Here is a 24,415-nt window from a genome sequence, read left to right on the forward strand (position 1 = left end):
ACGCGCGGCGGCGGGCGCGCGCACGGGGGCTGGCGCGGGACCCCGGGGATGCTCCGGCGTGAGCCCCGCGCGGGTGAGCGGGAGTGTGAATGTGAGCGTGAGTGTGGGTGTGAGTGTGAGCACAGGGTGAGTGTGGGCGTGAGTGTGGGTGTGAGCGTGAGGGTGAGCGTGAGTGTGAGTGTGACCGTGAGCATGGGCGTGAGCGTGAGTGTGCGCACAGGGTGAGTGTGGGTGTGAGTGTGAGCACAGGGTGAGTGTGGGTGTGAGTGTGGGTGTGAGTGTGGGTGTGAGTGTGGGTGTGAGTGTGAGCACAGGGTGAGTGTGGGTGTGAGTGTGGGTGTGAGTGTGAGCACAGGGTGAGTGTGGGTGTGAGTGTGGGTGTGAGTGTGGGTGTGAGTGTGAGCACAGGGTGAGTGTGGGTGTGAGTGTGGGTGTGAGTGTGAGCACAGGGTGAGTGCGGGGGTGAGTGTGGGTGTGAGTGTGAGCACAGGGTGAGTGCGGGGGTGAGTGTGGGCGAGCGCACAGCGGGGTACGTGTGTGCACGCACACGGGAGCGCGTCGGTGCTCGGCTGAAAGCACGCGGAGTGCAAGCACGCGGCTGCGCGGGGCGTACGGGCACACGCGTGTCAGAGCACACGGGTGGGCACGCGCCTGTGAGCACACACAGCTGAGCATGCACACACACATGCGAGCAGACATGCATGTGCCATGCGTGTGAGCGCATGTGTGCAGGGCACAGAGGGGGCTCAGCCCTGGCACAAGCACTGGTGAGTGACTGCACATGCAGGTGAACACACACACACACACACACACACACACACACACACACGGGAACGTGTCCCTGTATATACATTGTGCATAAGTGAACGCATGCACACGGGTGGGTGTGCACACGCAGGTGAGCAAACACGTGTGGGTGAACGTGGGCGTAAGTGTGAGTGGGCAGGGCCCCTTGTGCCAGCCCATGCACACAGATAACCGCAGGCATGGGGAGGGGGGTGCATGCAGGCATGGGGCTGTGCCCCACAGCCTCATTTAAGACCCCCTTGCCCCTTCGTGCAGGTCCTGCTGCTGCCAGGCAGGACTGTGGGCCCAGGGCATGGTGGCACGGCCAGGCTCTGGGTATGGAGTGCTGGATTGCAGCCATGGGATTGGGGGTCCTGTGGATCCCTGTGTGGGACCCCAGGGGAGCTGCAGGATGGTGGACCCGTCATAGCATAGGTGAAAACAGAACCCACAAAGGTGGGGTAGCCCCTGGCCCTGGAGTCTCTCTACCCATCACTATGATCTCTCCATTTTACGGGTCCTGGCTCTGTCCTGCTGTATCTCACACACTTTGTCCTGAGGGACCAGGAGGTGGGGAAGGATGAGGATACAGTGGATAGTGATGCTTCAGTGAGAGACCCCAGCCCCATGTGGGAGATGGGGAGTCCCAGAACATGGAGGTCCAAACCCCACAGTATGCCCCCTTGTCCTTGCTGCTCATTGGAGCCCAAAGGGCAAAGCCATGCATCGGGCAGGGACAAGGGAGCCCTCCCTGCCTCTGGGCATGGCCCAGCAGAGGGGTGGGTTGTGGTTTGGGAGGCTGCAGGACTCTTGTCCAGGCCTGCCTGGTTGCCAGCACGAGGGCCCAGAGCAGCAGTGGGTAAGATGAGAATGGGGGACCATGGGACATTGTCGGGTGGAAAGTGATGCCAGACCCTCTCTCCCTGCCCATGGGGTGTTTGGCAGCACACCCCTACATGTGCGTGCATGTGTGTGCACTCCAGCACACACTCCAGAGCAGCATGTTCTATTCAAACACAGCTCTGGGGAGGGGGGTGGACATCTTCCAGGGATGCTCAAAGCCCCATCCAACCTGTCTTTGAACATTTCCAGGGATGGGCCAGCCACAGCTTCTCTAGGCAACCTGTGTCAATGCCTCACCACCCTCATGGTAAAGGATTTCCTCTTTCGGTCCAACCAACCCCACCATCGGTCACTTTGACCCTTGTCCTGTCATGACAGGCCCTGGGAAAACTCTCTCTTCCTTTGGAGCCCTCTTAATATATTGAAATGCTGCCCTAAGGTCTCCCCAGAGCTTTCTCATCTCCAGGCTGACCAACCCCAGCTCTCTTAGCCTGTCTCCATAGTAGATAGGTTCCAGCCCTCAGAGCATCTCTGTGGTCTCCTCCCAACCTGCTCCAACAGCTCCACATCCTCCTTGTGCTGGGGGCCCCAGAGCTGGACCCAGCACTCCTGGGGCTCTCACCAGAGCAGAGGGGAAGAACTCCCTCCCTCATCCTGCTTCCCATGCTGCTGGGGATGCACTCAGGACATGGATGGCTTTCTAGGCTGCCAGCACGTTTCCATGCACATGCAAGTGTGTGTACAAGCAAGTGTGTGGAGGTGTCCATGCGTGTGCTCATCTGTGCCTGTATGTGCCCATGCGTGTGTTGCCGTGTGCCCATATGGTTGCACAGCAATTGTGCACATGCTCACCCATGCCTGCCTGTGCACATGTGGGCACGTGCACACAAATGAGGGTGGCCACGGTGTCCGTGCCCACCCGTGCCAGCCTCGTGCCTGCCCTCACCCGTGTCAGGGGCTCACAAATATACGCACAGTGGCTGTGTGTGTGCTCGCCCGTGCCCATGTGCACGCAGTGCATGTGCTTTCCCATGCCTGGCATGCGCAGGCTTGGGCATGCGGTGGCCTGTGACCACACACATGGGCATGGAAGCCACGCACGTGCCTGCCTGTGCATGGATGGTGCACACACATGTGCGCAGCCGTGATGCCTGTGCACGTGCTGGCCCTCGCAGCACATACGTGCCTGGTGGTGGTGCACGCCCGCGAGCGACGCACACGTATGTGCAGGGTGGCATCTCATGTGCACGCCCGTGCCCGGGCTGTGCCTGCCCCTGCATGTGCGGGCATGTGAACACGTATGTGCGCGGCGGCAGCGCGTGTGCGCGCCCACTCCGGGAGAGGATGGGGGGGGCTGTGCGCGCCTGTGCGCACGCGGGAGCGCGCACACATATGTGCGCGGCGGTGGCGGCAGTGCCCGTGCACGCCCGCGCCGGGTGTTGCCCGCACCGTGTCCGCGTGGGCGGGCAGGCGCGCACGTGCTCCGCCGTGCCCGCGCGGGTGCCGCACACGGATGCGCGCGGCGGGTGCCCGCCGTGCCCGCATGCTCGGGGCCGTGCGTGGGCCGCCCGAGCCGCGCAGCAGCGCCCGCCGCGCCGAGCAGGCCGGGGCTTGCGGCAGGGGCAGGGCCGGGGCTGCCTGCGGAGGCACGTCCCGGCGGGGCCGGGGGGGCTGCGGACGGCGGGCGGGGGCCGAAGGAAGAGCGACCTTGCACCGGCAGCGGCGGCGGCTCGGGTCGCGCAAGGTGTGTGCGGAGCGGGGGGCGCTCCGCCTTCCCCCCCCGGCCGGGCGTGCTGCGGGATGCTCGGCGGGGACCCGGCTCCCCGGCAGCGCCGAGGCTGGAGGGGGGAATGCGCCCAGGAGGGGGGTGGTCATCAGGACAGCGCTCGCTCCCTCCTGCATGCCCTTCCCGCAACGCTTGTTGCTGCGCGGGGAGACGGCGCCGCGATTGCCGGCAGCTGCGGGGAAGGGGGACGAGGGGGGGGAGCGGCGGAGCCGGCCCGCGGTAGACGCGTGGGGCCCGGCACGGCGCCGTGCGGTGCCCCCCCCCGCCGCCCCCGGCCCGGGCACGGCAGCCCTGCAGCCGTTCAGGCTCGCTCGTCCAGGTAGGTGTTCCCCCGGTCCCCCCGCAGCCCTCGGGGCCGGCAGGGATGCCGTGGGGAGATGGCTTCCCCCGCATGCGGCAACCCCGCACCCCCCTTCCATCCCAGCCCGCCCGCAGACACCTGCTCGGGGCTGGCGACCCACGCGCGGGGCGGGACGTGCTCCCATCCGTTCCCGGTTGCTGGAGCCAGGTGGATGGCGGGGGGGCAGCTGCTGCTTTTTATGGAGACCGCCCGCAGCCCCCGGCCACGCACCACCACCCGGGGGATGGGCAACGAGGGGGGCTAGCACAGGCTGCGGGGAGGGGGTGCACCCCTCTGCACCAGTGCCAGGGCGTGGGGCAGCCACAGTCTCCCGCGGCCGAGCCAGGAACGGCGTTGCGGTGCCAGGTGGGCTGAGGAAGAGTTGGGACACCGAAAAAAGGCAAGGACGGGAAACTTTGCCTGCAAGGATGCCACCCTGAGCGGCGTTCCTGGGCGAGGAAGCGCCATCTCCCTTGATTTCCAGGATTGCACCTCCCAGCTGGCTGAGCCCCAGAGGGTGAGGGGCCACGCATCCCCTTTCAGGGCTCTTCCTCCACTCCTGAGTGTCCTTGTCCTCTCAGGGCTGTCACAGGAGGCTGCAGAGCCCTGAGCCAAACCGGGTGGGAAGATGGCCGAGAAGCTGGTGCCTGGGGACCTGTTCTTGAGGAAGACCCGTGAGTCGGTGTCCTCCCTGGACTCGGACAAGCTGGCACCCATCTCACCCGAGGTGGGCGGTGAGGAGTCGTCCGACAGCGAGGGCGAGCAGGAGGACAGTTCCCACAAGCTCATCCGGAAGGTTTCCACCTCGGGGCAGATGAGGAGCAAGGTCAGGGCTGTGGGGTGCTTGGGGTGAGGGGCTGGTTGGGTGTGGGGTACTGCCAAGAGTGGGGCAGGGCAGTTCACCTGCTCCAGGGTGTAAATCAGTGCCAGGCACGTGCTGCTGGCAGACTCGACCCAGCCAGAGCCAGGAGGGTTCTGGCCCCTGTGCCCTGCAGGAGGGCACATAGAAAAGGTGCAGACCCCACAGTGGTAGTGTCAGTATTGGTCCCATGGGGCTGTGGAGTGCGGATTTTTTCCCACCATTCAGGAACAGGGTCTCTCCCATACCTGGACTGCCTTCATCCCATGTTTGTATCCCCTGGGTTCCCCCTGTGTTCTCCCACCTCATGTCCCTGGAGGAAGAGGATTCTTTACAGGGAGGCTCTGCCCCGTGGATGCTCTGTGGCTGAGATTTAGGGTCCTGTCAGTTCCACAGGCTCCTGGCATCCCACACCCTGCTGCAGGCACTGCGTGTGCAGCGCTTGGTGGGTGGCAAAATGGAATCTGCATCTTTCCTAGTGCCCCAGATTCGTTTGGCGGTGCCAGCTCCCCTGTGGACCCCATTCCCACAGTCTTCCCTAGGTCCAATCCCCTATGGTGGTTTGTTGGATGGATGGGGACACCTTTGAGGTCAGACGTGACACTCGTGCTTCTCGGCCATTGGCACGACAGCAGCTGGGGTGTGTGTGTGTGTGTCACAGTTTGCTCAGAGGAAGCTATTTTGGTAGGACCTACAAAAATAAGGGGCGCAGCGCCTTTGGCCAAGCAGCAGTGCGTGGCCATCGGTGTCCCAGGTGGGGGCAGTGAAATGGTCAGGCACCTCCCGCCTGCAGCGCAGGGAGAAATAACCTGGGCCGAATGGCCGAGTGGGAAGGGGGGAGAGAAGGAGGTTTTGGGGGGGCGGCGTTTTGGGGGGGGAGGATGTGGGCACAACACCGGGAGGATGCTCTGGGCGGCGTGCCGGGCGAGCGGTCCCTTTGCGTCCGCCTTCCGGCTGCGGGCAGGAGGTGGCAGAGTGAGTCAAGGTGGTGCCTGCAGTGCTGGGCGGCGCGCAGGGGCTGCCAGAAGTCCCCCCGCAGCCGGCCTCTGGTGCCAGCCACCCCTCGATGGGGATTTGGTGGCTGCGCTACCCTGGGGAAGGGGCGGACAGCTCTGAAAACGCGGCAGAAGGATGCAGTTGCGGAGCACAGGGGCGTCCCCGGGTTCTGGTGTTGAGTGCTGCGGGCACGGAGGGAGGCAGTGGGGATGGGGTGGTGTGCTGGGTCCGGTGGCAGCTTGGGGATGCTTGGGGCTGGGACGGGCTCCCGCTGGCCCCGGATTGGCTGTTGTGCCAAGCCTGGTGCACTGGCATGAGGTGGGGCAAAGGGCTCTTGCCCAGGGGTGTGGAAATCGCATGCTCCCAACGTGGCACCCTGGAGTTTTCCCACTTGGCAGGAGACATTTCAGGGGCATGCGGCATTGAGGGGGCTCTCACCGAGTCCCTCTGGATGCTCATGGATTGTGCCTCAGTTTCCCTTTCTTTGGAGCAGGCTGGCACCAGCTGTGCCCAACCTGGCTGCGAGGTGGGTGCCGTGGGCTGTGCCAGGTTCAGAGGGCTGGGGGGGGGAGGCACGGTGGGAAGCCAGGACGGTGGGCAGGGTCCTGGGGTGCTTAGTGCTATGTGTGAGCCCTCAGCACCCTCCCAGAGGGGTGGCAGCAGCCACTGGAATTTGCCACGCAGCACTTGCCATGCTGTGGGGCACAGGGACGTTGCAGGGAGCCATCAATGCTAGGAAACCTGAGAGAAAGGGCGGATGACTGGGCTGTGCCCGGGTCTTAGAGCAGCGGCACAGGGACATGAGCAGGCTCTGAGCCCCCAGCTCAGGCACCACAGCCCCCCCTGCCATCAGCAGGTTCAGCCTCGCCGCTGACAGGCTGCGCGTGGGGAAAGGCTGAGCTGCCGACTCCCTGCCTGCATCCTGCCTGGCATGAGCAATTAGCCATGCAGGAGGTGATGCTGTGCAGCGTGCCAGGGGAGGCAGGTGGCGTGATGGATGGGCAGGCGGAAAGGACGCGTCTGAGTTAACAGCCCGCGGAGCTGGCAAGAGAGGGTGTGAGCCTGGCTGGGCTGGAGCTGGAGGGGCTGAGGGCGAGCTGTGTATGCCTCCCCTGCCACCTAAGTGTTTTCAGGGTTGGGGTTCACTGTTTTTCCTGAGGAATCCTTTGCCTTGGTCCTGATGGGCAGGACCGCACTTGCCAGCCTGGCTCCTTGCTGGATGGGCTCCTTCCTTCCCTATGGAGATGAGGATTTTGGGATGAGATTGCTTCTGCCACATAGGTCAGGCTGTCCCTGGCTCACAGTTCTGCCACAGCACGTGTGCTGCCCACCACTCCAGCCACAGCCACAGTGTGTGTACCAGGGCAGGCACCTTCCCGAGCCACCTCCACACCCCTGTCACCCGTGTGGGGCTGGGGTGAGGGGAGGGAACCATTGCCTGCACCCCAGGGGAAGGTACCTAATGAGCACACAGTTAATGAGGGAGAGAGAGTCCAGTGCCAGGGCAGCAGCTCCTGAGACAACCGGGTTAGTGGCAGGGGGAGGGAGCACACTGGCCTACTTTTTGGCCATTGGCAGTGGGTGAAGTGCTGGAGGGGGTCTATAGGAGCTTGCCATGTTGGGGGGCTGGGAGGGGTCAGGACCCCCACCCCACTGCCCATCCACACTGACAGGGGGGACCCAGGTGATGGGAGTGAGCAGCTTCCCCCATGCCAGGCTGTTGTCCAGCCCCTGGGACAGGAGCAGGTGAGGATCATTTTGGGATCCGCTGAATCCTTCCTGATTGCCACTCCCCAGTCCCAGTGCCTCCACACCCCAAATGCCCATTCCCCCACCCCCTCCTCAAATCTCCCCATCAGTCTTGTCCCCCCACTCCACCCCCAACTTGGCTTCCTCCAGGCTGGAACTGTGGATGCCCTGCAGGGCATTTTGTGCCAGCATCGGCTTGGAGGCGGCGAGGTCATTGTGCTCAGTGACAATGACAGCTGCCAGGTGCAGGTGCCCCTGCCAGACTGAATAGCCCCAGGACACATCGGGTCTTGCTGTCAGCCCCTTCTCTTCCTCCTCAATGTATCTGGGGGCTGCCAGTTGCCTGCACCAGGTTCTAGGGGGGGTGCAAGGGCAGAGCAGGAGGGGGATGCGATGCTGCTCCCCGGCGCTGGTCCCCTTAGGGCTGGGCATGGAGGGGAAAGAGGGGACACAGACTCTGGGGTGCACTAACACATTTAAGGTGCTGGGGGTGGGGGGGGGGGCACATCCTACCCGTGTGGCGAGGGCGCTCAGCTCCCAGCACTGCCTTGGCACAGGCTGTCCTGGCAGCTGAGCGGAGGCGGGGAGGGATCCGGCAGTGCTGCTTGGTTCTGGGGTGCTGGCACCAGAGCTGGGAGGTGGAGGCACTGAGAGGGACACAGTGCATGCCAGGGATCCAGAGTTGCCCACAGAGTGGGCACAATGTGCCTGGCCATGGTGGGCAGGGGCATGGCTTGTCTGCCGTTTGCAAAGGGGAGTCACGTTCATAATTCCTGATTTTGAGATAACGTCACAGGTGCTTGGTGGGGCTGGGGGACCCACCAGCATCCTCACAAGGGGCTTGGTGAGGTCAGTGAGATTAGTGGTACTCCAAGGAATGGGTGCTTGTCATCCTTGCTGGAGGCACTGGGAATCCTGCAGGCTCAGGGTGCCCGAGGGATGGAGCAAGTGGTGCCTGTGGATGTTGAGCTGTTGGGGCAGCTGTGGGGAGCCTGGTGGGGCGGTGCTGTAGAGCCAGGCTGTAGGGAGGGCTGCCTGCTGACGTCTGAAACCTGGCCAAAAGACAAGGAAAGCAAGGCAGAGCTGCTGGGGCCAGACCTGGAAACCTCCCTCCTGCAGCAGGAGGGTGGCACCTGGCTCCCAGGCAGTGCATTGTCCAGACTTGACACTGATGGGAGACTGGAGCATCCCTTGTATGGAGAGAGGCTGGGAGAGCTGGGACTGTTCAGCCTGGAGGGGAGGTTGTATCCAGGGGGTCCTCAGTGGTGTGGATCAATAATTGAAGGGGAGGGTGCCACAAAGAGGGAACCATGTTCTCGATGTTGTCTGCCAATGGGCACAGATGAAACAATAGGAAATTGCATCTGAACACAAGAAAACACTGCCTGCGACCAGGGAGGCTGGGCTTGCTCTCATTAATCAGGGCTCACCAAGCCAGTGCCTGGGGTGTGAAGATAGCCCCAGTGTCGCCAGCCGGATGTTTGAGGTTTCTCAAGCGCCCTGCCCTCTCTCCTCGCTCACTTTTTCCATTATGCAAGTGTCTCTCTTGCCTGTCCGTGGCTGGGCAGGGTGGGAGGGCTGTGCCTGGCAGCACTGGGGCACAAGGGGCAGGGGGGAAACCAGCATGGGGTGGGCTGGTGTGGGATGCCTGCCAGCAGGATGCCTGGGGACCGATGTGGCTGTGGATAGGGAAGCACAAGCTCATTTCTAAAAAGAAGCTGCTGGGGGATGAGGTGTGAAGGGGATTGCCTTTCTTCTGGGTGCTCCTTTCCTCATTCCTCTTTGTTAATTCTGTCCCCTTTCAATGGTCTGAGCCTCGTGGCACCATGTAATGGCATGTCAGGACCGTTGCTGGAATCTCCTTTCCAGCATCCACCCAGCACTGGGAAGGGGTATTTGTGGTCCTGCAATGGCAGCAGGGGTCTCAGGGAGCAGATGAGCCTGTTGGGCCACAGCACACCCTGGGCAACGCGCCCCCTGACTGCCTGGTCCCGGAAGAGCTCTGCTGTGTTGCAAAGCCTGATAAGGTTTCCAACCGACTCTAGTCCACGGGGTACCCAGCAGCTGCTGGCAGCCCCACTGCTGGGCTGTTTGAGGGCTGCTAGCTCTCCTCTGCTGTTCTGGCATCTGCTGGCTCAGCTCTGACCCAACTGGACCCCAGCTTGTACCCGGTGGGCTGCTGCATTTGGAGGAGGAGGGCAGCTGCCTGGAATGATGCTGGTGCGATGCAGGTCGGTGTGTTGGCAGGGGATCCGTCTTCTCTCCCCTCTCCTCCTCCCTAGTGAGGCATTGCGTGGTCACAGGGACAAGCATATTCCTTCAGGAGTTGTGTAGGGCTGCCAACTGGGTGGGCAGGCAAGTGTGGTGCTCATCAGCCATATGTGCCAGCATTCCTGAGTAACAACCTTCCTGGCTCTTCTCCAGCAGCTGCTTCACTGTCCAAGCCAATCCCAGCAGGAAAACCCTCCTGCCCCAGCTGAGGTCAGACCTGGCTGAACAATGGGCTCTTCCCAGGAATGATGGTGGCAGAGCTGGGAGAAGGGGGATGGCAGAGTGGAACAGGAACCCGGAGCTCTGCCTTAGGGCTGAAGGAAGGGTTGGCATTTTGGGGTGCACCCTGGCCTGGAAGAAGCCCTGCTGGAGTGTGGTCCAAGGGGGCAATGAGCTCACCTAGGCTGTGCTTCAATGTATGCCAAGCATACAGCCAGCCTGTGGCATGATGGCCCCTGGGACCAGCCCAGTCCTGGCAGGGCAGTTTACTGGAGGCTGGCCATCCTTACAGGGCCACTTTAGCTGTGTCTTCTCCAAGACCCTGCTGCCACTGCTGCTCCAGCTGCCTCTGAGCTGGAGGTGGCAGTTTGTCTGCAGATACCATATGGTTTCATTCTTGCCTTTGCCTCCCCACTCTGCATCTCTGGGATACCCCCAGTGCTGGGCACAACCCAGGTGGTGCTGAGTCCCCTGGGCTGGAGAGAGCAGGGAGGGACCTCGGGATGGGGCAGTGGAGTGCTAGGGCAGAGCCCTGCAGAGGGGAGCTGGTCTTGTGCTGGTTGCTGGGCAGGTTGCGTGTGGCTCTGGGTGTTGTCACACTGCATCACCACCTCTGTTGCTGGTATGGGACCAGCGCTGACTTTGCTGAGGCTCCCTGCAGCGCTGCCTGGGGTTCTGCAGTCAGAAAAGCCATGGTTAGGTGAGTGGAGGGGCTCAGTCTTGTTTCGAGGTGTGAGTGGCACACCACAGTCACAGCTGTGCAGTGGCCAGTGCAGAGCTCCCAGCCCGGTGACCAGGGGCTGCCAGTGCCCCCAGAAGCTCTCCAGGAAAAAGTGCCTATGCTGCATGTGCTCGGCTCTGACTCCTATGAGCTCTGAGGTACCTGAAAGCCACTTGCTGTAGGGAGCTGTTGTTACTGTGGTGATCCTGGAGATGAGCCCTGGCATGGCCCCATCTGCCCTTGCCATCCCCACCCCTTTCCTCTCCGTGAAGGGAAAACACCAGGCTCACTCAGCAGTGCCTGCTCTACTGTGGCTTCCCACACACGGCCGGACCTGCTGCTGGCTTTGGCCATCAGGTGCCTCTCAGGTCTCCTCCTGTTCCTCGTGCCAAAAGCAGGGGTCCAAAACCATGGAGCCACTTGGGAACTGCTCCCAGCAGGTGCTCCTGGTTGAGACCCACAGACAAAACACTGGTTTTGTGGGTGGCTCACCCCACGGACAAAAAATTGCGTTTGTGGGTGGCTCACCCCAGTGACAACCTGGAGTAGCCCTCTGGCACCCCAGACGCATGTGCCTGCCCAGGCAGTGTGGGACAGCCAGGCTCCAGGGCTCATTTAGGAGAGGGAACCTGCCTCGTTTTCCCCAGGGAGAGGGCTGGCTGGCCGGCCCCATGCTGGCATCAGCTAAACCTGTACCCCATGGCATCAGCACCAGCGGTGATGGAGCGTGGGTGGGCAGGCGCTGGTGTGAGGGGGTGTGCAGCAAAGTGCTGCTCATGGTGGCACAGAGGGCTTGGGCTTTGTTGCCCAAAGCAGCCCCCGAGGGTGGGCATGGGGAGAGGTGCCCTCTGAGCCTCTCTGCACCAGCTTTGCTGCCCGGTGTTGGGATGCTGGGGATTAGTCTGCAAAGGGTGGAAACTGAGACACACTCCCCCAGCTGTGGCACTTGGGGTGTTGTAAAACTCTAACGGGTGTTGTGGTGGAGGTGGGAGGGCTCTGCATTTCAGGCTGTGCCGTAGACCATGCTGGCACAGTGGGGGCAGCTGCATCCTGTCCCTGGAATGGCCAGGACTGGGACATTTTGGGGCTGAGTGATGCCTTGTTGCTGCTATCTGTCAGGAGTTGCTGCTGGGGGTGTGTCAGCTGTGATCCCCTTGCAGGGGCAGCTGTCCTTGCTGTATCCTGCCATCCACATGGTCCTGGAGGCAGGCAGAGCTGAGCACCCAAGGCCTGTTGGCTGTGATAGCTCTGAGCCACCGTCATGGACCTGCCTCTTCTTCCTTCTCCTTGTCATCCTGTTCTCCTGCTCCTCCCTGTCACATCTCCCCATGCCACCCCTTGCTGTCACACACTGCCTGCCTGTCCTTTGCAGCAACAGCAACGACTGCAGCAAACGCAGCACCTGCACCCAGAGTGTGCAACCAGGTGTGGTGGAGGTGGCATTTGTGACCAGAACCCACCTGGCCATGGCAAGACCCTGGCCTGTCCTCTCCTGGCATGGGACAAGGACTGCTAGGGTGCATGGTTTGTGTGTATCTAGGGGTCACAGCTGGACCCTGCTGGAAGGCCATGCTCCCCTTGCTGCTCAGGGCAGCTCTGGGTTCACCATCTCCTCTGTGCTCTCACAGCTGAGAGGCCAAGGAGGGGACGTGGTGTGTCCCAATGGGGACAGTGGGGCTGTTTGAACCTACACTGGCACTCACAGGCATTGTGGCGGTCCACCACAGCAGAACTCTGCACTGGTCCTGGGGTGCAAAGCATCATTAGAGACCAATAAAGGCTTCAAACTGCAAGCTGGAAGAGAGCTGGGAACATCGCAGTGCATGCCCCAGGGAGCTTGGGGAGGGGTCAGGGATCTGAGGGAGTTGAGGCTCAGGGAGCACCCTGGGTGGGGTTTTGGCTTCTTTGTGACTTTGGAGGCTCCTGCTACTCCTGGTGCTCTGACCACCTAGCTCAGAGCCGTGGGGCAGTGGGTTAAGGCTGGGGCCCGGCGCTGGTGTGTTTGCAGGCTGACGGGTGCCTGGGTGCCAGCTCTCGCAGCACACGGGCTGGGCACGGGAGTGCGGGGCCCCGGGGCCACGGTTCTCTAGCTCTGCCCTCGGTGCCCAGCGCTAATTCGCCGTTAAATGTGGCTTGTCACTGTGTGACGGAATCGAATACAAGCGCTGTAGCAGCTAATTGCAGAGGAGCAGCTGAACGGGGCTGCCGGCGGTGTTTAAAGAAGATACAATCAAAGATGAGGCAGTGCCAGAGCATCTCTGCCGCCCCACTCAGCACAGGCTCGTAGCCACGTTGCAAACACTAATTAATTGAGTCTTGTAAACACCGCTGCGAGGAGGGTAAATATTGGCAGGTGCTGCGGTTCGGGGAGGGCAGAGGACAGGCAGCCAGGCTGCAGAGATGTGCTGTGCTGTGGGGGATGCTCTGCCTGCTGTGGGCTGCCCTCAGCCCCAGGTTGTCCCCTCCAGGGGCTGTGGGGGCCGGACAGGGCTGGCTGCACCCCAGTTGTCTGCTCTCCACCCTGGCTGGGGCTGCAGTCCCCAGGTAATTCTGCCTCCAAGATGCAGTCCTGGTGTCTCTGGGCCACTGGTGTCCCCTCCTAGGGAGCTGTCCTGGCCCTGGCTCTGCCCTTGGCTTCTGGGGAGCTGCAGCAGGTTGAGGCTCTCTGGGCACTGTGCTGGGGATGGGGAGGAAGCATCAGCAGCAGGGGCTCTGTACCACTGGAGTCCTGCATCTGCCACCCTTGCCATGCCCAGCAACATCCTTCCAGATCATCCTTCTGGGAGATGCCCAGTGCCCAGGGGATGGTGGGCAGGGGACATAATTTGCCCTACTACATCCAGCACAGAGTGAGCCCCAGAATGTCCCATCTGTGCTCCTGGGGACCCAGGGACTGGTGTCACAGGGGAAAGCTGTGGCTCGGGGGTCCTGGGGGGCTGCAGGAGCTCAGGACGTTGTGGTCTCTGCAGAAAAGCGTGAAGGAGGGGCTGTTGCTGAAGCAGACGAGCTCCTTCCAGAGATGGAAGAGGCGATACTTCAAGCTGCGGGGCAGGACACTCTATTATGCTAAGGATGCCAAGGTAGGCTGTGGGGGAGCTTCCAGCACGCTCAGTTGGGGGGACCTGAGCCTGCCAGCCCAGGAGGAGACAGAGATCCCTGCCTGGTGGACCGAGGCTCTGCTTTCTCCCTTGCAGTCCCTCATCTTTGACGAGGTGGACCTGTCGGACGCTAGCGTGGCCGAGACCAGCACCAAGAACATCAACAACAGTTTCACGGTGAGGGGGGTGTGAGGTCCACTGCACCCCGTGGAGACCTCGGCATCTCGTAGAGAGGCACTGCAGAAGCCCCTAAACCCCCCAGAGCCATGGGGCGCCCCATAGCATGGCCTTGTGTGCCAGGGGTTTGCTGGGGGCTGTGCTGGGGGCTGGCTGGCCTGGCGGTGGCCTCGCGGGAGGACGTGGTGGTGGCTGTTGCAGGTGATCACACCGTTCCGGAAACTCATCCTGTGCGCGGAGAACCGGAAGGAGATGGAGGACTGGATCAGTGCCCTGAAGTCTGTCCAGAAGTGGGAGATCCATGAGGTGACGTGGGCAGGGGGCTATGGGTGGGTACCACTCTGAGTGCCTTTGGCTGCGAGGCAAGAGCTGCTGCCCTTGGCACAGCCCCACAGGGAGGACAGGAGTCAGGCCGGAGGGACTCTGGGGGCCAGGAGGGAGGGAGTGCCAGGTGAGGGTCCCTGGCACTGACGGTGCAGGGCTGTGCCCCCCAGCAGGCCACGCAGTTCAACATGGAGCACTTCTCGGGCATGCACAACTGGTACGCCTGCTCCCACGCCCGCCCCACCTTCTGCAACGTGTGCCGGGAAGCCCTCCCGGGGGTCACCTCACACGGCCTCTCCTGCGAAGGTCAGTGCCAGGGTCCTGCTGGGGGTGGGCAGGGGCCAGGATCGGGGCACAGCACCCTCTTGGGACTGGACCAGAGCAGGAGGGGTGCAGGGTGATGCCCACTGGCTGCATCCCCAGATGCAGAGGGGGTTTGGGGCCAGGGCTGTGCATCCCATGGGGTCTTTTCCCGCTCCTCATTGCTCCCCCCTGTGCAGTCTGCAAGTTCAAGGCACACAAGCGCTGTGCTGTCAGAGCCACGAACAACTGCAAGTGGACAACGCTGGCTTCCATTGGCACTGAAATCATCGAGGATGAGGATGGGGTAAGCACGTGGGAGTTCCTGTCAGGGATCCTGTAACGACAGATCAACTAGCTGAGCTGGTCTTGCTATGACCAAATCAGGAAGCGGGAAGGTCCCTGGTTGCTGTCCCCTGCACTGTGTGGCCTCTAGGCTTGGCTCTGCAAGGACATGGCTTGGGGACACCTCTGCCACCCTGCATCAGGATCCCTTGTTGCTCTCCAAATGGGGCCTCTCCCAGACATTTTCTGGGAACACCTCTGCCCTGCCCCATGTACTGCATGGGGCCAGGCAGGCAGGGACAAGAGGGCACAGGAGGGGTCTTAGGCCTGCCTTGCCCTGCCCTTGGGCACCATACTCTGCCCACCTCCTCCGTGGTGCCTGGGGGAAGAGGTGGCCTCTGACACTGTCCCTGAGGCACACAGGACTCCACTAGTGGCTGCCCCTCTCTGCAGGTGGCCATGCCCCACCAGTGGCTGGAGGGGAACCTGCCCGTCAGCGCACGCTGTGCCGTCTGCGACCGCGCCTGCGGCAGCGTCCGGAGGCTGCAGGACTGGCGGTGCCTCTGGTGCAAGGCCATCGTAAGGATGTCCCCATCCCTGTCCCCACCCCTCTCCCGGCACAGACAGCACTGCCCCTCCGGGGTGCATCACTAGGAAAGCTGAGGCTGGGGACTTCGGTGCTGCGTCCCCCAGCTTTGCTGATGCAGGTGTCCCCGTGTCTCCAGGTTCACAGTGCCTGCAAGGAGCAATTTGGCAAGAGGTGCCCCCTGGGCCAGTACAAAGTGTCCATCATCCCGCCGACTGCCTTGAACAGCATCGATTCGGATGGTGAGTCATGGAGAGCATAGGGCTGGGCTAGGGGGAAAGACAAGCTGTTTGGGACAGGGCTCTGAGCTCTCTGAGCTACTCTGCAGGCTTTGGCTTGTGGCACTGTGCCTGCTTTGTGGGGCACAGTTGCCTTGCGCTCTCTCCAGGGCTGCAGTGGTGTCCTGTGGGCTTTGGGGTGGTACTTTTTGCCTGCATGTGGCTTCAATTGCTTCTGCCAGGCTACCTCTCATAGTGGCTCTGGTCATGGTCCCTCCATGCTGGGGTCAGTGGTGCCAGTCCTGCCCCCTTGATGTGCGGCTGTTGCACCCCAATGATTCAGCATCTAACAGGACAGGATGAGGTTCTTGCTTGGGTTATTTCCCAGTGTCTGAACCTCAGCTGGTTTTTTGGTAGTGCAGAGCACAGCTTTGCCCAGGCATGGGGCACTGCAGGGAGAAGCCATGCAGAGCCTGGGGGGACCCCTCCCACTATCTCTGTCTCCTGAGGGGCCCAGCTGGCCTCTGCTGAGCAAAATCTGTTCTTCTCCTCCGGATATTTCCTTCTCCGTTCTTTAATGCTTTTCACCACTCAGCTCAGCCGGTGGCTCATCTGCCTCTCGTTACTCATCGGGATGCTGTCAGGGTAACCATCACGCGGCTGCTCCTCGGCTCCAGAGCCTCCGCTGCTGGTGGCTGATCCCCGGCAGCGTCTCTGCCCTGTCTCTCTCCAGCAACCCAACCAGCCATGGCTGTGGATGCTGCCCACCCGCCTGGGCTCTGCTGCCGTGGGAGCAGCTCAGCGAGGCCTCGCCCCCCCCCTGTCCTGCCCCGCTGTCCCACTCAGGCACATGGGTGCCGCTGGCAGGAGGCTGTTCCGCGGCAGCCCACGCTCTGACTCAGCAGCCCCCGGTGCTTTGCGTTGCCGATCTGCTCTGCTCGGCTGGGAGCGGAGATGGAGCAATGCCCAGGCCAGGAGGGGCTGGGCTGCAGGGATGTTGCCCCTGCTGTGCTGGAGGTGCTGAGGCTACTAGTCACAACCTAGTGGGCTCTAGGGGCAGTGGCTGAGGGCTGGTGCCAGTGGCAGTGATGACTGTTGCGTTCCCTGCTGCAGCATCACCGGGTCTGCCAAGGGAAGCAGCCGTCAGGCACTGGCCCGGGGACTGGGGTGGCCAAGACGTGCCTGAGGCGGGTGCGGGCTCCTGGCCAGCTATCAGTCCTGCTCTGCCTCAGGCACATTTCGTTCCCTATCTCATTTCCTTAAAAGCACGGTGCTTCCTCTTCCCTGTGCCCCTCACCATCCCCTGGGCACCCTGATCGCTGTCCCTCCAGCCCCAGCACTCCACAGGTCAGGCACAGCACAGTCGGGGTGTCCACGTGGCCTCTGCTCTCCTGAGGTGTCTGTGGGGACTGGTAGTTGAGGTTCACATGCTTGGGCTCACTGCAGGTTTTTGGAAAGCCACCTGCCCCTCGACCTGCTCCAGCCCTCTCCTGGCCTTTGTAAACTCCAAGAGTGGGGACAACCAGGGAGTCAAGTTTCTGCGCAAGTTCAAGCAGTTCCTCAACCCGGCCCAAGTCTTTGACCTCATGAACGGGGGCCCACACCTGGGGTAAGTGCCAGCCTGGGCACCCAGGGGTGGCCCTGGTGGGGTTCTGGCAGGGACCCAGCACAGCCCCCAACCCCTCTCTCCTTGCCCCCCATCCAGGCTGCGCCTCTTCCAGAAGTTCTCTACCTTCCGGATCCTGGTGTGTGGGGGGGATGGCAGTGTGGGCTGGGTGCTCTCTGAGATCGATGCCCTTGGCCTCCACAAGCAGGTGAGTGGGAGTCACCACTGGCACAGGCTGGCACCATCCCCAGCACTGGGCACTCAGCCCAGCTGGGACCTCCCTGTGTGCCCCGGGGTGCTGTGAGTGATGGGCAGGGTGGGGTTGGGGGTGTCAGAGATGCCCCTGGGGGCTGCTCTGAGCCCCCCCATCTCTCCTGCAGTGCCAGCTGGGTGTCCTGCCCCTGGGGACTGGCAATGACCTGGCGCGGGTGCTGGGCTGGGGCAGCCTGTGCGATGATGATACCCAGCTGCTGCAGATCCTGGAGAAGCTGGAAAGGGCCACCACCAAGATGCTGGACCGGTGAGCATGGCACAGGACACACACCACTCTGCCCCTGTCCTACCTTGGCACCTCTCAGGCAGCCTGTCCCTGTTCCCTGCCCATCCCTGTGCTGGAGGACCAGGAGGTGGCAGACAGCCACGGTCTCTGCTCGGCAGGTGGAGTGTGCTGACCTACGAGGCCCCCAAGCAGTCCCCCCCAGCCCTGAAGGAGGAAGAGAACGGGGACTCCAACATCCAGGTGGGAACTGTTGGCATTCGAGGGCTTGAGATGGGGGAGGGCAGGCTGGAGGGCAGGCTTCTGTTCAACCCATCAGCCTATTTGGGGGCACACAGAAAGGGATTGCACAGGGAGAGGTCATGCTGGGGGTCCCTGGGGATTGAGGCTATGAGGGGGCTGTCAGGTGGCTGCATCCAATGAAATGAGTCTGGCAGGTCTCAGCATATGCAGTTGGGAGCAGGCAGCAGGTGAGGTAGAGCTGGCCTGCTGATGGCCAGCTGCTTTGGACTCTTCTGTGTCCTCCCCTTCAGCCTCTTGCCTCAGTTTCCCTCCTATTGTGGCTGAGCATCCCCTCTGCCCAGCAGCACGGGCACGGCTGCCCTCAGGGATGGGGAGCAGGCTGAAGAAGGGCTGTTCATCTCCAGTCCAGGGCTAGCCAGGAGTGGGGCACACAGCAGGATGGTAGGGTTCCAGCTGTCCTCCCCTGTGCCTCTCCAGGCCCAGATCTCCCATTATGCTGACTCTGTTGCCTTCCACCTGGCCAAGATCCTGGAGTCGGACAAGCACTCAGTGGTGATCTCCTCTGCAAAGTAAGGAGGGGGCTGTTGATGGGGGTGCCAGAGCCCTCTTGCTGGGCTGGGTGATGTCCCCATGGGCACTGCACCCCTCTCAGCCAGGCTGTCTCATCTGGCCACCAGCAGCTGCCAACTGTGCTGGTGCCCAGCAGATAATCCTGGCACTGCCCCTCTGGAGTTGGGGGTGCTATCCCAGCAGTCCCCCTGGCTGGCATCTGTACCCAGCTGGCCATGCTGTGCCCCTCTCCACCTCCTGCTGCTTCCCTCGGCAGGTTCCTCTGTGGCACTGTCAACGACTTTGTGGCTGAGGTAGGCCGGGCTTACAAGAGGGCAACAGAGAACAAGCAAGAAGCTGAGCTGATGGCAAGAAAGGTGGGTTGCAGGGTAGCTGGAGAGCTGGGGCAAGCTGGTGGCACAGCCCTGGAGGAGTGGGGGGCTGGGAGGGGCTGTTCTGGGGAGCCGTGCCCTTGCTGTGCATGTATTGGGGTGTTCTGTGCTTGGGGGTGCCCAGGCATGGGGTTTCCAGATGCTTGGGGATGCCCAGTCACTCTGGGTGCCCAGGGAAGCACCCAGCACTGGCAGGGGCAGCAGCTCGTGGTGGGTGCTGAGCGGGGTGGGGGTCCCACAGTGTGCCATGCTGAACGAGAAGCTGGACTCGCTGGTGCGGGAGCTGAATGAGGAGGCTCAGGCCATCATGGTCCCCGAGGGAATGGCACAAGCCTCCCCTGCTGATGCCAAGGACCAGGAGAAAGGTGGCAGCTTCAACCCCAGCCCCGTGCCTCGCATCTTCAAATCCAAGGAGCAGCTCATGCTGCGGGCGAACAGCCTGAAGAAAGCCCTGCGGCAAATCATCGAGCAGGCGGAGAAAGGTGAGGGGGTGGTGGGGACTGGCAGTTTCCCTGATGCTGCAGCAGCCTGGCACGGGCTGTGGAGCCACCGTGGGTTGGTGCTGGACCCGTGCCTTAGCTTCCCCTCACGAACTGCGTCAGCCCTTCTCTGACGCTTGGTGTGGCTGAGGGAGATCCCCATCCCGGGGCAGAGTTGCCACCCTGGGCCCAGGCTGGCACGAGCCCCCAAGGCTGACCTGGGGAGGGGGCACAGGGCCACGGGGCTGCCCAGACTCCCTGTCATGCCCCTCTTTGCATCCAGCTGTGGATGAGCAGAACAAGCAGACCCAAGCCTATCGTGGCACCGTGGGCGCCAGCAAGGACAGCTCAGAGGAGCTCAACAAGGAGGAGGAGAGGCTCAGTAAGATGCCAGTGGGGCACATGCTTTTTTGTGGGGGCATGAGGGTGAGCTGTGGAATGGGCTCAGGGTGAGCACCTGTGCAGCAGCTGCCTCCCTCTCCCCGCTGCTCAGGCTCCCGGCGGGTGACGGTGACCTCTGCATCTTCCTCCATCATCCTGGACCGGCCAGACACCTTCGGCAGCTTGCAGTTCCCCGAAGACCCCAGCACCCTGTGAGTCTGGGCTCCTGCCTACCCCGGGGACCCTGGCCCACCCCTGCTTCCCCTCATGGAGTGGGAGCAGAGCTGGTATCACGCTGCCTCTTGGAGGTGGCTGCTGGGCAAGCCTCCCGACACCAGTGTGGTGTCCCTGGTGCCAGGCACTTCCCAGCCCCGCAGTGCCCATGGTGGGGGAGCCTGCCTGTGCCTGGTGTGGGATCTGTAGCTGATACTGGGAGCTCGGGGCTCCCCCTGCCCAATGCAGCCAGGTCCTGGGTGTTCCACATGTGTCCTGCTGTGGGGACTGAGGGGACTGCACCATCCCTGCTTTGATCAGGCTTCCCGGTGCCAGCCCCTTTGGGAGCTCATGCCAGTGCTCTGGCAGATGTTACACCCCATCCTCCAGTACCAGCCCAGTGGTGCCAGTGTGCAGCTGCCTCCCAACCCACTGTCCCTGTCTGCTGCTTTCAGCCACTTCTTGGAGAAATGCGTCATGAATAACTACTTTGGCATTGGTCTGGATGCAAAGATCTCCCTGGAGTTCAACAACAAACGGGATGAGCACCCCAAGAAGTGCAGGTTGGCTGGAACCCCCCCAATTTCCCCCAGAAAAAAACTTGTATCCCTGGCTCTCCAGTGCCTGCACCAGTAGGGACTGTCAAGATGCCAGGAGCTATGGGTGTGGCTTCGTGCTGCTGTGCTGGGGACTCCTGCCTGCAGCAGGTGTTCACCTGCACCCAGTGCTGGGACGAGCACCCTGTGGGTGGGCAGCAGGCTGCAAGTACCCCAGGAAGTGTGAAATCATGAGGGCTTGGTGGGATTTACTCACTCTGCACCTGGGTAGAGGGACAATGCCATGCTGGTATAGAAGGGTCCACATCTGGGTGCCACATGCTGTGGCTTGGCTCTCTTGGGAGCAGGCAGCAGGCAGCCCCACTGCTTAGGAAGTGGGGAAACTGAGGCAGGGCCAGTGGCCCAGGATGGTTCCGCCCAGTGTCCCCAGGAGGGTGCAGAGCCCCCTGACCCTTCCCTCTTCGCCCCACAGCAGCCGCACCAAGAACATGATGTGGTACGGGGTGCTGGGCACCAAGGAGCTCCTGCAGCGCACCTACAAGAACCTGGAGCAGCGGGTGCAGCTGGAGGTACGGGGTCAGGGGAGCAGAGATGGGGCAGGGGGGGGTGGCATTGCAGCGGCCCCCCAGGCTCAGCCCTCTCTTACAGTGTGACGGGGTGCCCATCTCGCTGCCCAGCCTGCAGGGCATCGCTGTCCTCAACATCCCCAGCTATGCTGGGGGCATCAACTTCTGGGGAGGCACCAAGGAGGACAATGTGAGTGCCAGTGCTGTGAGGTGGGTTGGAGGGGCATGATGTCCTTCCCACAGTCCCAGGAAAAACCCAGGGTTGGGGTTTTTCCTGCCTTGGACGCACATGGGGGAAAAAGCTGGGTCCCAGAATGAGCCCAGTTTGGAAGTCTTGCTTGTACTGGTCTTCTACAGAACTTTGGGGCTCCATCCTTCGATGACAAGAAGCTGGAGGTGGTGGCTGTCTTTGGCAGCATCCAGATGGCTGTGTCACGGGTCATCAACCTCCAGCACCACCGCATCGCACAGGTGGGGGCAAGGAACCTTGTGGGTGCCACCACCCCGAGCGGTGCCATAAAGCTTTTGGGGCAGCAGTGGAGACTGGGGTAGTGCGGTTCCACTTGGCTCAGTTCCTGCCTGGCCCTTGCATGGCCCTGGGAGGCTCTTCAGCCAGAGGTGCAGAGCCAGCCGCAATGCCAACCATGGGCTGTCCACCCCACAGTGCCGCGTGGTGAAGATCACCATCCGGGGGGATGAGGGCGTCCCCGTGCAGGTGGATGGAGAGGCCTGGATCCAGCCACCTGGGGTCATCAAGATCCAGCACAAGAACCGAGCCCAGATGCTGACAAGGGACCGGGTGAGCTTGGGGTGCACAGCAGGACCGTGCTGGGCCGCAGGGAGGTGTGACAGGCTCAGGGGGGCCATGTCTGTCCCCTGCAGGCATTTGAAAGCACCCTCAAGTCCTGGGAGGACAAGCAGAAAGGGGAGAGCTACCGAGCAGCCGCCCGACCACGGCTCAGCTCCCAGCAGTCCATGGAGTACCTGACGGAGGAGGAGAGCAGCCTCTTGCAGCAGGTCTCGCGGGTTGCCGAGACCCTCATTGCCAGGTCAGACTGTGGGAGGCGGGATGTGGTGGGCTCGGGGATGAGGGGGGAGCTGTGCTGTGGCCACGCAGAACTGCCTGCCCAGCCCAGGGGAGCCTGAGCAGCTCCAGCCCCTGTCACCCACAGGATCCATGAGGCAGCCAAGGCTCACAAAGCTGTGGAGCAGGAGCTGGCTCACGCAGTCAATGCCAGCTCCCTGGCGCTGAGCGAAGCCCTCTCCAACAAAGCTGCTGGCACCTCAGAGGTGAGCTGGGGCTGGGAGTGCAAGGCAGCCTCCTTCACCCACCCTCCCAGGGCTCTGCTGCTCAGTGGTTACCCCTCTGTGCCCCCCAGTTTCTCAGCAGGAATGCGGCTGTGGAGGTGGTGCTGAGCATCAAGGAGCTGTACGCTGAGACCAGGGCATTCCTGGAGGGGAAGGCGGTGAGTGAGGGGCTGGGTAGCACCCAAAATCCCCCAACGGAGGGGCCCGTGCCCTTGGCTGGTACCTCTGGGAGTGGCAGCAGGGCTGGGGATGGTCCCTGTCCCCCACAGCTGGACTCGCCGCAGGAGGAGGAGGCCCTTCACGGCCCCCTGAATGTGCTGGGCCAGGAGCTGCAGCGGCTGCTGGACATCCACTGGCTGGGGCCCATTGCCCACCCTGCTGAGGAGGTGGGTGCACAGGGCCTGGGGGTTGTCTCTGGGGAGCTGTAGCACCCTGCTCAGCCTGGCTTCTTGCAGGAAGGTGCCGGCAGCGCCAACAAGGGCAGCTTCAAGCTTCGCCTCAACATCCCCAAACCCAGGAAGGAGAAGGACAAGCTGCAAAAGCAGAAGGCCAACAGCACGCTCCCAGGTAAAGCGAGCAGTATGCCAGGGAGAGACAGGTGCAGCCTCTGCTGACCCATCCCTTGGCCTCCTGTCCTGGGCATGCTGTGGGAAGGGGGACAGGGCATGTCCTGGCTGCCTGGGGCTGTCACCTTTGTCACCCGTAGCCCCTTAAAGCTTACTTTTTCTGCTGTCAGACACGCAGAGCCCCCCAGCCCTGTAACTCCACTGCAAGGGGGAGAAAGGGGCTGTGGTACTGCTCAGCCCTTTGGGTAAGTCCCTCACCCAGAGCTGGGGGTCTTGTTGAGGGGGAGCAGCTCATTTGTTCTGTAAGTAAGCTACAGAGAGGACAGACCTCTCCAGCTTGAGCCTGCTGCAGCCTCTGGCCCTGCAGGAGCCAAGGGTGGGAGGGGGGATGCTCGCTGCTGGCTGCCTGCCCTGCTGCGTCCAGCTGCCTCTGCAGGCCCCAGGCCACCTCTGTGGTTTTCCTCCCTTGCTAGCAGAGAAGTGGGGCTCCGAGGAGGTGGCAGCTTGGCTGGAAGCGCTCGGTTTAGGGGAGTACAGAGACATTTTTGTCCGGCATGACATCCAGGGCTCAGAGTTGATCCTGCTGGAGAGAAGAGACCTGAAGGTACAACCCCCTTATGCCCCCTGAGGGACCCCCAGGCCTGGGGAGCATGGTGTCCTCCATCCCTCCTCTCCCCATCCCTCCTGGTGGTGGGGCAAAGGCAGGTGCTGACCCTCCACCTGGCCCCGCAGGGCTGAGCTTGCACAGCTTGCACACAGGGGCTGGAAGCAGGGGAGGGGCTGTCCCTGGTCCTCCAGCTTGCAAGGCTCCAAACACCTGCCCAAAGCAGGATCAACAGCACCCTACCCTCTCCTGCACCCAGGCATGGGGACATGCTTGTAAGAGGACAGAGGGCTCCAAGCAAGCACCATGCTCCAGCAAAGAGAGCAGGGGGAGGTGGGCTGTGCAGCCTTGTCTCTGCCCTGAGGCTTCCCTGCCAGTGAGAGCCCAGGGCTGGCCCCTGCAGGTACATCAGCTCCCCTCTTTCCTTCCTGCAGGACCTTGGGATCACCAAAGTGGGCCACATGAAGAGGATCCTTCAGGCCATTAAAGAGCTCAGTAACCCACCCTAGGGCTGGCAGTGGGGCAGCAGCCCAGCCCTGGTGCTGGGGTGGGTGCTGCTCACAGGGACCTGGGGGGTGGGTAAGGGAACAGATCCCTGCCCTGCCCCATGTGTGTGGAGCCCCCTCGCTTGCCTCGCTGTATCTGTCTGTCCCCACTGTCCCTGGAGCCACTGCTTCTCCCTAAGCCTGTGGGGCTGGAGACACTAAAGCAGAGGTCTAACCCCATAGATGATGTGGTCTGACCAACAGTCCAGCCCCAACAGGGTCACTACAGGAGCTGGGGCCAAAGCAGTTTCCCCTTCCCCATGTGGGTATTTAAGCTGTGTAAATATTTGGAGAGAAGATACTCATTGCTGCTGCTCGTGTAGTGTCATTACTAAGGGGAAAGTGAGAAGGG

General features: G+C 62.3%; 1 protein-coding gene across 4 annotated transcripts; it reads left to right on the forward strand.

Moving 5' to 3' along the window:
• Positions 1-3,184: 3,184 nt before the first annotated feature.
• Positions 3,185-24,377, forward strand: DGKK (diacylglycerol kinase kappa). Of its 4 annotated transcripts, none has more exons than XM_051785966.1 (30): positions 3,284-3,373; positions 4,337-4,581; positions 13,540-13,650; positions 13,765-13,845; positions 14,047-14,151; positions 14,343-14,475; positions 14,670-14,776; positions 15,208-15,333; positions 15,480-15,582; positions 17,005-17,167; positions 17,264-17,372; positions 17,545-17,684; positions 17,822-17,903; positions 18,381-18,472; positions 18,730-18,829; positions 19,086-19,326; positions 19,607-19,705; positions 19,817-19,916; positions 20,373-20,480; positions 20,947-21,043; positions 21,123-21,230; positions 21,398-21,511; positions 21,705-21,839; positions 21,923-22,089; positions 22,213-22,330; positions 22,420-22,506; positions 22,618-22,734; positions 22,804-22,915; positions 23,388-23,518; positions 23,953-24,377. In XM_051785966.1, the coding sequence occupies exons 2-30, from the start codon at positions 4,384-4,386 to the stop codon at positions 24,025-24,027; spliced, it is 3,459 nt and encodes a 1,152-aa protein (XP_051641926.1). In that variant the 5' UTR covers positions 3,284-3,373; positions 4,337-4,383; the 3' UTR covers positions 24,028-24,377. The 4 variants fall into 4 exon arrangements, with proteins under 4 accessions (XP_051641921.1, XP_051641926.1, XP_051641934.1 ...); XM_051785974.1 differs by having other exon boundaries at positions 23,391-23,518; XM_051785961.1 differs by having other exon boundaries at positions 3,185-3,373; positions 22,420-22,734.
• Positions 24,378-24,415: the final 38 nt, after the last annotated feature.

Source organism: Manacus candei, unplaced genomic scaffold (genome assembly GCF_025592945.1).
Source record: "Manacus candei isolate 608988 ecotype Guabito, Panama unplaced genomic scaffold, ASM2559294v1 h1tg000003l, whole genome shotgun sequence".
Classification (NCBI taxonomy): domain Eukaryota; kingdom Metazoa; phylum Chordata; class Aves; order Passeriformes; family Pipridae; genus Manacus; species Manacus candei.